This window comes from Podarcis raffonei, chromosome 9, assembly GCF_027172205.1.
Source record: "Podarcis raffonei isolate rPodRaf1 chromosome 9, rPodRaf1.pri, whole genome shotgun sequence".
NCBI lineage: Eukaryota > Metazoa > Chordata > Lepidosauria > Squamata > Lacertidae > Podarcis > Podarcis raffonei.
In genome coordinates this window covers 60,716,108-60,730,521 of record NC_070610.1, presented here as the reverse complement: position 1 = coordinate 60,730,521, position 14,414 = coordinate 60,716,108, and the positions used below count along the sequence as shown (strand labels likewise).

The 14,414-nt window shown below is 38.8% G+C and overlaps 1 protein-coding gene across 2 annotated transcripts in view; it reads right to left on the bottom strand.

The window, feature by feature from the left end:
• STPG2 (sperm tail PG-rich repeat containing 2) overlaps positions 1-14,414 on the bottom strand; it is a 248,067-nt gene that overhangs the window by 132,508 nt on the left and 101,145 nt on the right. For both annotated transcript variants that reach the window (XM_053404021.1, XM_053404020.1), the window contains exon 11: positions 8,782-8,947. In XM_053404021.1, the coding sequence (XP_053259996.1) occupies positions 8,782-8,947 (166 nt within the window). The remainder of the gene's footprint in view (positions 1-8,781; positions 8,948-14,414) is intronic.

Sequence of the window (14,414 nt, the reverse complement as noted above, 5' to 3'; positions counted from 1 at the left end):
ACAAGCCAACACAAATGTGAAAAGTAACAAGAGGTTGAAGGTGAAAGTAAGTGAGGAGGCACTGTAAGCCCTGATACATTGCTGAAATATATTGCTGGTGAGATCATTGTAGTGGGCTGAGGAGAAATCAGTACTTGGTTTGCCAATGCACACTGGTGTGTGCAGATCCTTGCCATCAAATTGACAAGATTACAGAAATGAAAATCAAAAATCAAATGAAAATGTGCAAGCTGTCAAAAATTATTTTACATGTTTTGAAGACATGGAGGCTCAAGAAGCACAAAGTGTGTGTGCTTCCAGCTTTCTTTGCACTGGCATGGTGATTGAAGACAATCTTAAGAGAAAGCGGAGAGGACTGGCCATCAGTGATGGTGCATATGTGTCGTTCAGATGGGGCAGCTGAAATCATAGTAGCAAGAAAGAACTTAATTAACACTTCTGCAGTCCAAAGACGGAGCAGTTTGTTCTCTAACAGGCCCAAGAGATTAAAGCACACGTTTTAAAATTACTTCACCAGACTACTTCCATGCTAAGAAAGAAGACCTCAAAGAAACAAAACACTGCACTGAATACCATGCCAGAGTTTTAAAACGTTCTCTAGGATCAAGCCCTAATTGCTTTCTCTGGCAGTTGTTTCTACTCATGCCAATTTGAATTACTTTGAGGCCTTCAGATCCTGCTATTCCTACTAACAAGTGTCTGGAGATCTTCAAGCCTCCAAAAGCTTCTGCAGAAATGCACTTCTGATATTAAGAGTTACTTTACCAGTAGTCAAAGAGAAGCACTGGGACCCATTGCAGAGGTCCCAGAAGACTAATGTTCCACTCCCAAACAAAACACAGTGAGAGAGACAGGACTGTAGTTGTTACAGTGACAGACATCAGAGAAATGCTGTCTGAAAGGAAAATCAATTAAACTAAGATGAAAGCCTTGTTCAAAGGATTAAAGTAATATGCAGACAAATTTTGTATGCTGGTTTGTTTGTTTGCTCTTGGTGGTAACTCTGAAATCAGACTGGCTAAACTGAGCACTGAGGCACAGCAACAAATAAAAGAAGCCTTGAAGCTCAAGTTAAAAACTGGATGGTTTAGGGCCAAATTCCACTCAGTCGTTTCTCACAAAGAGCACTAACTTTCTCCAGGAGTATCCTCAACTATTCTCATATAGGTTGATGGAAACTGGTGCTTGGAAGTAAAAGAGAAATAGTACAAGACACAGGGGATGACCAAATGGGGTAGGTAAGTGGAATAAAAGGAATTTTTACAATAAAAAGAAATCACTACAATAAACAGAACAGCATGCAGGATGTAAACATTTTGTGTGCACAATATTAGTACATAAATTTTCTTAACCTTCAATTTCAACGCTTCATCATTTTTACTAGCTCAGACTGCTGCAGCAAAGGGATGGTGCTACACCACTGAGAAATAATTTCTTAACGTTTATTTCGATGTGCAGAAAAGACAGCTGTGTTTGGAATAATCTCTGTCGCTCTGACAAAGTGTTTGTTTCACATATAAAGCAATGCAAAGAGGAGTAAGAGAAATATTTGCTGCTGCTGCTGCTGCTGCTGCTGCTGCTATTTCCCCCTTTCAGTATCATTGCAATCAAAAATACCAGTTGACCAGGAAGCAGGAGCAGAGATTTGCGTAGATGAAAATCAATGACTCAGTTTCTCCTGTAACCTTTTTTTGTTTTTGTTACTGAACATAAACTCTCCTACATTAACAAGTTTCAAAGGTGAATGATAAAGAGAAGTAGTTCCATACAAAACCACAGCTGCTGTGGTTTAGTGACTAAGTCTGCTATGCTATCCCTGGGGCTAAGTTCTATTGAGGTATACTTCTGAGTAGACATGCACAGAATTGTACTGTAAAGATGGCACCAGATCCTGGTTTCATATCCTGGTTTATAAGCTGCAATTAAGCTGCAGTGCCCAGGACAGCAAGGGAAGCTATGGTTTAACAAGATAAAAGTGCTGAAACTGAACATGCAAGGATGGAAGTGTAGGAAAAGGAGGATGGACTTCGATATGTGGCTGATAAAACTTTCCTAGTCCAACATACTTTTGAACCAGGTCACAGAGTGCTGACCTGTTAGACCTCCACTGAGTGTGCCCTAGACCTTGCCTAATGTTTGTCTGTAGCTGCACGTTCTGCATTAGTATCACATTAGTGATGCTAATGGACAGCTGTGTTTTTTCAAGGGAGCTTATCCACCAACACTCATTTTATGGGGAATCCCAGGGTTTCCCTTGACACAGTATAACAAACACTGATCTATCTACAAGGTGTGGCTGGGTTAGAATTTAAATACACAGTGAATCATTCCTTTTCGTGGTAGGTAGATCTCAATAACACTAAATATATTGTTTTTATTACATTATTTGCAACATTTGCATCCTGCTTTTCTACATCTCAGGGTCAATTGTAAGCACGGCAACAAGTTAATTAATTAAAAGACAACAAATTGATTTTTAAAAAAACTAAAGCAGAAACCATAGCTACAAGCCCAAATCAAATGCCTTCACTTTTGCTGCTGCAGTTGCTGTTTGGCCTTTATCCTAAGATTGTTCAAAATTATCATTATTATTTACAAATATGTTTTCGTATCCCTTCTAAAATGCTAAGAGGGATGAAAACACTTTTATGAAGGCCAGTCCATTACCTTGGAGCAATCTCAGTGAAAACTTTGCTCCAGGAAGCTGATGCTAGAGAAGTAATAATATCAGAAGCAGGGCGCAGCCTGCAGAACACAGATGACAGAAGTTTACTTGCCTGAAGCTTCTTTATGTTATGTACCAACCCAAATTTAATTATACCCTTCTTTCCAGCATTTCAGTAAACAGAACCTTTCAAACTCTCAACAGCAAGTAAGTGAAAGGAAAACGCAGCTTTTCTCTCTGGCTGATTTTAATATGCTCCCCTAAAGTAGTCTGTATTTTATATTCACCTTGCAATATGTTGAGAGAACAGCTAATTTTTTAACTCACTGGAGCTGGAGAGTATCCTTTTAATAGCTGATGTGCCTCATTACGTTTAATTTGAAAGGGGGGAAAACTAAAGCGCATTCTTTTTAAAGAACTGTACAGTACTACAAATGCAACAGATACTTGCACACAGTGCTCTAATCAACCTTTGCAAAATATAAATTAGTAAGATCACAAAGTCCTACATCACAGCACAAAATAAACAAAACAAGGTCACGTAAGACCAACACTACTTCCATTCACCTTTCAAACAAGAAAGAAAAGTCTGATAAAATGTTCATATATACTTACTCAAATGTTATCTATCTCGAATTAGGGCAGACTGTTCCATACACTTACTGAACTTACTGTTAACTTGCTTTACCCATAAATTTCTCCATAAATTAATGGTAAACATGTAAAGGGTTTTGTTTTGAGACAGAGAGGGACAGGTGGGCAATGCTAGTTTGATAGGGCCATCTACCATCAATTGTCCTAGGGGACAGATTGCAGGAGAAAGTGGGGCATGCAGGGAAAGGATGCCACATGGCCTGCTCTAGGGATTAAGGTTACCAGACGATTAATACTACAAGAAATGGTTCAAAACTTTTCCCACAATTGGATGGTAATTCATCAAGTCATCCATTTTATAAGTAGCACAGAAATCTGCAAACAAGGGATGAAGTCACTAACTGCATTTGAAAATATTTTATATATCACAGACCCTAGAGGTAAAGGTCTAATTGCTTTAATCTATAAAGCGATTGTAAATTTCTCAACCTCAAAGCCCTCCTTGTTGAAGACTACATGGGAAAGAGACTTGGGAGAAGGGATTGGTGATAGTTTGTGGGAAGGAATGTGGCAAAAAGCCCCCTTTCGAGCTATTTCTGCCCGAATAAGAGAAAACACCTTAAAGCTAACCCACAGGTGGTACTTGCAATCCACATTGCTAAGCAAAATAGACAAAAAACATTTCTCTGCAATGTTGGAGAAATTGTGGGAATGAAGGAACATTTATACACATGTGGTGGAAATGCCCATTGATTAAAAAATTCTGGTTAAAAATATTTCAGGAAATGGAACAAATTACATCTCAATCGATCAATTTAGATCCCAAAATAGCATTGCTTTCTATATTTGCAGATGAAGCACAAAATCTTAGAGACAAAGACTTAATTGTGCATCTTATAACTGCAGCACGTCTTTCTGTTTCTAGATATTGGAGGACATTAAACGTGAACCTATATGAAGTTTGGTGTGCTTATGTCTAGGAATTAATTTTGATGGAAAAGTTAACAGAAGGGGTACATGAAAGAAAACAATGTGAGAAACTACATAACTTTTACATAACGTGGTCCTCCTTTATTACATATGCATCAAAGAAAGAACATGCATTTAAACCACCTAAGACACATGGGAGCATGTGGAATGATATTTTTTAAACCAGCAACTGTAGAAGTAATTTTTCATTTGATTATATTACTAATGTAATTACCTGGACATAGTTAGGGCTGTTTTTTTTTGGGGGGACTGTATTTGATTGCTTGTATTTGATTATACGTTGTTCTTATATTCAACTAATAAAATATTCAACAACAAAGAAGGTTACCAGATGTCCCCGATTCCTGGGGACAGTCCCTGGATTTACAAATCAGTCCCCTGACAAAATCCATTGAAGTTGAAAAGTGTCCCCAGATTCATTGGAAAAAAATCTGGTAACCTTACTCTAGGTAGGACTTTCACTCTCACCTGTTCACTACCAAATTCCCCATCAGGAGAATCCTGATTGCATTTTGTATCTCAACAATGTTTCTTGGGATTTTTTAAAAATGTAGCTGCCAGTTAAGTACCCATAGGTCAGGTGAGATCTGAAAGGATCCTCACAATACCAACTTGTTTTTCAGAAGCCAATGCTATTCACCACAGGGTTAATGCAGCGTCTCTGAATGAATGAAGCTACAGCAGACTTAGATAGTAATTTCGCTCAATCTACCAATAAGTCAAGTTTCTATCTCACTTTAACTGCTACTTCAAGACAGCTATATAAACTGGCTGATCTGTAAGTTCAAAGAAATCCCATGTCAGACTTCCTACTACCACTTCAGGCTAGGTATAAAATTCTTTAGAAATTTAAAGGAGAGATGTTGGTCTTTATTTGAAAGTCTACTGTTATACCAGCACACTGGGAAATGATCATGTTTTCTATTTGCAATAAGAGACAATATATTTATTACAAAACTGGAAATTCTCTGCTAACAAACAGAAAGTTATTACCTACACATTCACAACTTAATTTTAATCTGAAGATATGAAATATAAATATATTAAAATTACAATGCTGTAATCTCATTTACTCTTTTTCTTTTTTCATTTACAAAGAAGAGAGAATTAAACTACTTTGCCTGGGCCTTTTTTTTCAGCTGGAGCTCACAGGAACTCAGTTCGGGCACCTCCTAGGTGGGTGCCATTGCCATTATAAGAGAACAAGGGAGGTTGCATGGTGAGTTCTGGCACCTCTTTTTCCTCAAAAAATAGCACTGCCTTTTCCCAGAATTAATATAGATCCTTCACAAACACAAGTTGTGACATTTCATCATGAAGCAACATAATTTAATTGTGTGCTGTTTAGGTATCATAACCTGCAGTTCCTATGTTTATTCAAATTACATTTTGATTTTACATTTTCTGTAGAATGTGTTACATGTTTCCATATGGAAATAAATGTTTAAATAAGCAACCCTGAAATAAAATGTAATCAGTGGAAGTTTAAGAGACATAAGGGACAACAGAATCTTGACTGGATGAAAGCAATAACAAAGTCTGGCAAGGAAAAGAATCTAACAACCTAGTTTGTAGGCCGTGGGTGTCAGACATCTTTCCTCTATGATTAAAATGCAGTTTGCATTGATTCTTTTGACTCTCCATATTTCATTTCCTTCTCCCCCTTACAGTAAACCTGGCAGCTCCCTAATTGGATTTAAATTTTAAAACATCTAGCTGGTACATTCAAATTTAAATGTTGGTATCTCAATAATTTCTTTCTCAAATGAATATACGGAACAGAAATATGCTGTGGTCTGGTGATAAATATAATATATTCAGTAAGCCTACAGTCACAGCATATGGTAAAAAAAGTTCAATTTTATTATTTTATATCAGCTACTATCAGATAGTTATGCTAAGTCACTATGTACTAATGGCTTTCATAATAATTCTGCTACTCATAGAAGAAGCAGAAAACCAAGAACTGTGTCTGATTTAGTTAATTTAACCTGCAGATGAGTACAGAAAATTGTAAGATAACAGCTTAAATCTAAACAATATCTGCATATATTACTACAACATTAAATTATACGACTACCACATAAATTAGTGTCAATCAGTAACCCCATAAACCCAGAACTTTGGCCATGTTTAAAATTTTCCATTTTAAGAGCAACTTGATTTTGCTTAACATGACTTTCATTATGCCATTGTTTTTATGAATAGCAGAAACCCCCAGCTTTTGGTCCTACATTTTCTGAGAATACATTTGCAACAGGGAGAAGAAAAAGGAGGGAAGTACACAAAAACTGTAGGATTTGACCTGCTTACTCTTACTTTTTCAGCCTGAGAACTCAGCCTTGATTTAAAGACTTCCAACTATTTTGGAATGTAATATTACAAGCCAACAAGCAAATAGAAGAAATAATTAGTTTTCACACTACAATAACTTTTATACAAAAAGGTACTGGGCGAAGTCATAGAAAAAGTGGACACAACTACCTTTATGTGATCTGTCCAATTAATTTTGAAGATAAATTCTATTTGTTACCTAAAGTAATTTCCTGTGAGAATGTGCCAAGAAACATAATGAGTTTGGGACAGTGATTCAAACAGTAGCTTTTGTAACTAACGCGACGAATGAATTATGGTGAAGTGCACTGCTCCACATTATTACTAATTATTTGTTAAACATCAAACACATGAGAAGTAGTCTGTGGAGCACAAGACTCATATCACCTACCAAATACAGTAGAAGAGATAGTGATGGATGCGCTGAGGAAGCAAGCTGTGCTAATTCTGAATACAGGATTGCCTCCACTGCTTTTACATGAATACATATTTTTCATGGCTGTATTTTTTAAACTAATGAGTGAATGAGCATTCCAAGCGCTAACAAAAATGATGATGCTCAAGTATGTCTTGTCTAATGAATCCAGGAGTAAACCATGCTAAATTCAGAGGGACTTACTCTCGGGTAAGTACATACAGGATTGTGGCTTGAAACTCTTTTCTTTATCAGCAGCCCCTTGTGCCACGAAGCAAACTGCTTCTGAAACCAAGGACATTTTGCTTTGTAATACAGAATTGCCATGGGGAGGGGAATCCAAGATTGCCCTGGCGCAAGCCGCCATATAAGAACAAACAAGCGCTTGGATTCTGGCCAACTACGGCTTCCTGTGCTAGCAACTGGTTCTCCATTTCATGTGGGAGTAACTCATAAAACCATTTGCAAAACTGTAGAGGAAAACTTAATTATGAGAAGATATTGCTTTATAATGAGAGCCACATCATTTGATAATACTTTCATTAAGTTAGCACAAGTGATTTTTTTGTATTAGGCTACTATAATTTTAATGAAACACAAATGAACATCTGCTGATACAATTGCCGTACTTTAATTTTATGTAATGCAGTTGTCTCACAGCACCAAGAATAAATCTGCCCTGATCCAGACGCCATCAGCTGCATGTACACTCCTGTACACAAGATCTCCACTGCACTTGTTGGGTATGCCTAGAATCCGATTCAGATTCAATCCTCCCACCCCAGCCCCCGACAAGATGTGTCAAATTACAACAGCTCTTGTTTTATAACGCCACAAATGTAAGGCAGGATTTAAGAGTCTTCAAAATATTGTTTCATGGTTTTCTAAAACTGTCAACATGAAATTAACAAGGACAGACTTACTAGCACAGATTTTGTCCCTGCAAATTATTTTTTAATCAAGAAATATCCAGGCTATTGTACTACAGCCTGTGTTGGGGGGTGGGAATCTAACACACTATAATAGGTATTTGTGAAGGAAAAAGAGTCAAGCTAAGAGTATACTTTTACAAGATTAATAAGATACTACACAGAACATTTAATTCCACCCAGAGACATCAGCATTGTCCAAACTTTCCACTGTATCTATTGACTTTAAAGTGGGGGGGTTTTTTGTCTATAATATATTTTCCTTTGTAGAAATGGCAATTTAATTTTGCATTGGTTTCAAATGTTGTATATACTGAGGGTTTTCTTGTACTTTTCTTTTCACTGCTGTATTGAATTTTCATTGTTAGATTGTAATGTGGCATCAATATTCAATAGCCAACTTTTGGCTAAAAAGTGGGATAAAAATATAACAAAATAAGTAAATATTGATTAATATTTTTGACTAGCTTGCTTTACAAAGTAGCATATACCTTTCATATCATTAACAGTTTACAAAGTTATCTGCTGAATTGCCAGAAAGCACCAGTTCATCTCCCTTTTTTGAGTTCCCATCTTTGCTCAAAAGATTCCATTCTGGAAAGTCTTATTCTCCAGACATGGAGAATAAGTTTGCAGACATTTGAAGAAGTGTTCAACAACCACAAATATTCAGATTAATCCTTGTGTGGATGAAAGATGCATCTTTATTAACCATCTAAAAAGCAAAGTGACCAGTGGTAATACATAGATCTCCTAAGGCCTATAAAAGCAGTAATATACACAATCTCCCTGCTCTTACAATATTTTGCAGTAGTAGTTTTGAAAAACACGACGAAAACATGCAATTGACCTACCTGGCATATCCTTCTTGGCCTCACATATACCATGCCTAATTGAGCCACTGAGAAAAGAAGTATGCTTCCTTTTAGCCGTGGCAGTTCGGGGAGCCATGTATTCACTTTTACACTGTGATTTCTCAAACGATTTCTGAACATCATAGGAGCCTGGTGGTGGAGCTTCCTGTAGTATTGAAGAAATTATCAGTTATTTGTTTTTATTCATTCATTTGAGTTATATACCACCCTTTCTCCAAAGATCCCAGGGCAGTTGAAGCAGCTTAGCACTTAGTATACATTTTACAGGCATCTCAAGTTCTGTGTCCATTGTAGAGAAACCACAAGCTGCAAAAAGGCATCTGCTAACTTAAAAATAAGCACCTAGTTCACATGAGCCGATGTGCTAGCAATTATGTGTTTACGATGGAATGCAGTGCAACAACTGCAGCACCAATGGAGTCACGCAACTGCACTAAACTGTGGTCTAAATCAGTGTTTCCCAACTGGGGGTCTGCAGGATATTCCAAGGGGGGCATAGGTGAAAATTGCATAAATAGGGGGCCATGGCATGAGAGGGGGCCACAGAGGGAAGTGAGAAGTAAACAGAGAAGAAGAAAAACAGAGAAGTGTGGAAAATAGAGGAAAAAATAGAAAATAGAAAAATAGAGAAGTAGAGTGAAGTGACTGTGCTTCCTAGTGGATGGAGCACCACGTGCACTCTGTGGCAACATCACTTCCACTTCCTTCTCCCTCCTACTTCTGCACCAAGCTGTCTGCACCTCGTTTGTCACAGGCAAGGGGTGTGGGGTGCTGTTTTGTCGTGCAACCATTACTGAGAAAGGAGGTATGTTGCTGCAGAGCATTGTTGGATAAAGAGTACACTATCTAAAAGGTTTCCACACTTTTGGGATCAAGTAAAATTGTTTTTCATGGTATTTTCTACTTTGTATTTGGTATACAGTACTCAGGTTTCAGTCGAATAGAAGGGGAAGAAATGGAGGCAGTGAGAGATTTTACTTTCTTGGGCTCCATGATCACTGCAGATGGTGACAGCAGTCACGAAATTAAAAGACACCTGCTTCTTGGGAGAAAAGCAATGACAAACCTAGACAGCATCTTAAAAAGCAGAGACATCACCTTGCCAACAAAGGTCGGTATAGTTAAAGCTATGGTTTTCCCAGTAGTGATGTAGGGAAGTGAGAGCTGGACCATAAAGAAGGCTGATCGCCGAAGAATTGATGCCTTTGAATTATGGTGCTGGAGGAGACTGTTGAGAGTCCCATGGACTGCAAGAAGATCAAACCATTCTGAAGGAAATCAGCCCTGAGTGCTCACTGGAGGGACAGATCCTGAGCTGAGGCTCCAATACTTTGGTCACCTCATGAGAAGAGAAGACTCCCTGGAAAAGACCCTAATGTTGGGAAAGATTGAGGGCACAAGGAGAAGGGGACGACAGAGGACGAGATGATTGGACAGTGTTCTTGAAGCTACCAACATGAGTTTGACCAAACTGCGGGAGGCAGTAGAAGACAGAAGTGCCTGGCATGCTCTGGTCCATGGGGTCACGAAGAGTCGGACATGACTAAACAACAACAACAATGCAGAATCGCCTTAACATAATGGACAGAGGTGATCTTCGGTTATCCCTCACAGCAATAGAACTGGATATAAAAAATATTGTTCTAGTCACCAACCACATTGATCAAGAAATGCACATTTTTATGTGACTATATTTTGTATAAATTATAAAAATTATAAACGAAATATGTTTTACTTACAAACAAAACATTGAAATAGCTACCTTTCTACCAGTAGGAAAGGCATGGGGCACAGAAAGGAAACAAGGTCGGAAGGGGGCCACAGTAGGAAAAAGGTTGAGAAACAGTAGTCTAAACCATAATGTCACATCTGTGCAGCGAGACGAAAGCGATTTCTCTTTTGCAGTGTCATGTCAGTCACACCGCATCCTGGTGTATCAGGGAGGTAGAGGGACCGCAGTTTTATCAACAATTTACCTATGAATTACTCATCTACCGCCTTTTGAATACTTCAGACTAGTTATACATGCAACTTTCATACTGGATAATTAGCAATAAGCATTGAGGACACGAACTGCAAGTAACAGGGATTATATAATTCTTGCCACTCTTAGGAAACAGAGTTTTCTGATATACATGCCAGCCCTCCTTCAATTCAAGTCAAGAAACAAAATGTGCAGGTACTGTTTTGTGAGAAATTAGCTTCAGTGATTTTAGTCAATGAATCAAGTCACAGCTATGATTTACATTTAAGAAAACTGATCTAGCTAATTAGACAAAAAAAAAAGTTTACAGCGGCACACCCATGGGCTTCCTGGCTCATTTTAAAGCTTTAATGTTGATATTCCCTAGCAGAGAAGTGGTTGCTGCCCAAAACAAAATTCAGATATCTAGGATTTAGTGTAGCTGTGACTAAACAGTAGTGTGTCGATCCAAAAACAAATGCTGGCAACAAAACAGCTTTGCATGTTTTATTTCATGGAGGGTGGATTCCCCCCACCTCGCCCCAGGTTATAAACATTTTAAAAAATACCCTTCCAATGCTGATAAAGTCCATTATTATTAAGGCTTTGACAGAGCGCATCAATTAAATAAGCCCTGCTAAGTATCTCAGTGTTGCTTTGGTCATTTTGCTGGTGGGAGGGATGAGTCAGAGTTATATATGACAGCTCTGAAATATAGTCCAGTATTGTTATCCCGGTGTGTTGGGGGTATGTTTAGGGAAATTCAGAGAGGCTGTGAAGGTGACTCCAGCAGTAAATTAATTAATTAAGGGCTGCAAGGAGCCAGAGATTTAGTTGAGGGCTTCAGTGCTGCATAACAAAAATCTGGATACATATTTTCATATGTGGTGGACTTGCCCTCAAGCTTAGCTGTTCTTGACTGTTGTTTTCGAGGAGGTTCAGAAAATTGCGTCTCAAGATGCAACTATGAACCTGTAGGTGCTTTTAAATGTCTTTGTAGACATAAATGCAGACCCTGAAGACCCGATTGTTTACCTGCTGGTGGTGGCCAGGTTGGCCATGACAAAATACTGGAGCAATCTGTGTGGCACCACCTTGATATACCAGTATCACAAGGTGTGGAATATTGCTTTTATGAAGAAGTTGGTGCAGAAAATGAGGGTATTACATGGAATCTCTAAGTAAGACAATTTATTTCAGCAAGACATTCCTTCCTTTATTGCTTATGTTAACAATGAATACAGTAATCAACACCCTCCGTTACATTACACATACAAAAATGAAATGCTTAATTTTATAATTGTACAACTAAATTTTTGGAGTTGTCCTTTTGCTTGGAGCATTTTCCCTCTTAATGGCTACTGACAGTTGCCTCTTTTCATTTAGATTTTTCTCTGCATTTGTCTTGTTTAACTGCAAATTGATATTTCCTTTAGTGTTTTAACTCTTGGTTTAATAATAAAATAATAATAATAATAATTTATTTATACCCCAACCATCTGGGGTACATTAATGTATGTGACAGGGAGGTGCTCTAGGATTTCTGTGTTACCAGTAGTTTTCAAATGCAGAACTTGTTGGCTTTGTATTTTTTGTACATATCTTTTTGGTTATCTTCATTCTGTCTGGAAGCCATGTCTACCTGTAGACAGACAACAGGTCTACCTACTGAGAAGTTAGTGAAGGGTAGATATGGAAGAGAAATTTCACAAAGGCCAAGTCTTCCCAGGCCTCAGTACCACTCAGTTATGAAATCTACCAAAAATGATAGCTCAGTCCTCTGGTGCTTGTGTGTGTGTGTGTGTGTGTGTGTGTTTATTAATTGAAGTACCGTATTTTTCGCTCTATAGGACGCACTGGACCATAGGAGGGGGAGAAGAGGGGGGGATTTTTTTTCTTGTTCTCCCTCTCAAAAACAAGGTGCGTTCAAGAGCAGGTCAGGGAACAGCGCAAAGGCTGCGCGCAGCCTTGCCGCTGCCCACTGAGCTTGTGGGGCTGGCGGTGGGGAAAAGCGCTGTTTTCCCCCACTGCCAACCTCAAAGATCCCTGAAGCCTTTGGAGCACAGCAGCGCTCCAAAGGCTTGAGGCTTTGGGGACAGCCTTTCAAGCCTCCGCAGGGCGGTGGGGTGCCTTCACCCCGCCGCCCTGCGGAGGCTTTGCGCGGCCATCCCGAAGCTAGAACAGCTTCGGGCTCCAGGCTGCTATCCGCAAGCCTTCGGAGCCCGGCGGGAACTCCCACCGGGCTCCACAGGCTTGCGGATAGCTACCTGAAGCCTGGAGAGTGAGAGGGGTCGGTGCGCACCGACCCCTCTCACTCTCCAGGTTTCAGCGAAAGCCTGCATTCGCTCCATAGGACGCACACACATTTCCCCTTCATTTTTGGAGGGGAAAAGGTGCGTCCTATAGAGCGAAAAATACGGTATTTACCTAGCACCATCAATGGAATTTCTAAGTACAACCTTGATAATGGTGCTCATTCAAGTTCTACATTTTAAGAGTCTTAAATACAACTAGCATAATTGCTACCAAAAAAAAGGTAGATACATGAAATACAATGGGGGAAGGAAAAATCCACCAAACACCACCAAGTACCCATTTCTTTCTGTAACAAATGCAACAGAATAGCAAGGAGGAGCCTCAATCCAACATTAGGAATTGTGCTTATAAAAAATGTGCAGCCAGATGATTATTTACATTTATATACTGAGTGTGAAGTGATAATGTATTTCCTTATTCAGCAATTCTTAACAGTTCTCGCTTCATTCCAATTGAAGAGTGCTAATTTATTATCCAAGATGAACCTGTTTACTTCAAATTTAATAGTTTCCAATTAAGCTAAAACATTTACTCTTCCATCATGTATAAACCCTTTCTGCTAAGTTGCTATATTAATATTTTTAATCAACATCAAAGAAACATTAGTATTAATAATGACGACAATAATTCTTGGTTAAGTATCAAATGTCGCAAGCAAAAGGACTTAAAATTGTAAATGCAGCAAAAGCTTCCATCGGAACATCCAACCATTCAGTCTCATTTTACACTGCTCTGAGAATGTTTTTACTTGGACATTGATGCACAATTATATTTTATTTCCAGATGCCTGCATTCTGATAAGGTCCTGTTCTTTGATAAAATCACAATATCAGATCTTCTGCTGAGCAGCAGAACATAATCACTGATATGACATAGTAAAAGGAGGAAAGATGGGGTCAGGAGAAAATATGTTAAAAGCTCAGACCAATATCCTGGACACTTCACATGATGATCCCCGGAGTCAACAAAGAAATAATCTACCTTTAAAAAGCTGTATATTAGCAAACTGGGCTTTGCTTAGATAAGGGCCCTTCAGATATTGTTAGACTCCGCCTTTCAAGAGCCCCAGGCAGCATTGCCAATGATCAAGGATGATGTTAGTTGCAGTTCAGCACATTTGGTGGACCCCACTATTACTTTAGGTCATTTGATACCATATAGTGGATGTGGACCAACCAGAGGCCATAGCAGCTTTCCAAACAGGTTGCCCTAACTTCTGTCATTAACATCTTCTCGTAACATGATGGCTGTATGAGCCTCTCCATGGGAAGGAAGGAGGATGGATCTCATTCGTGTACAGCTTTTGCAGGAGGAGGGATCAACCTGTATCTCA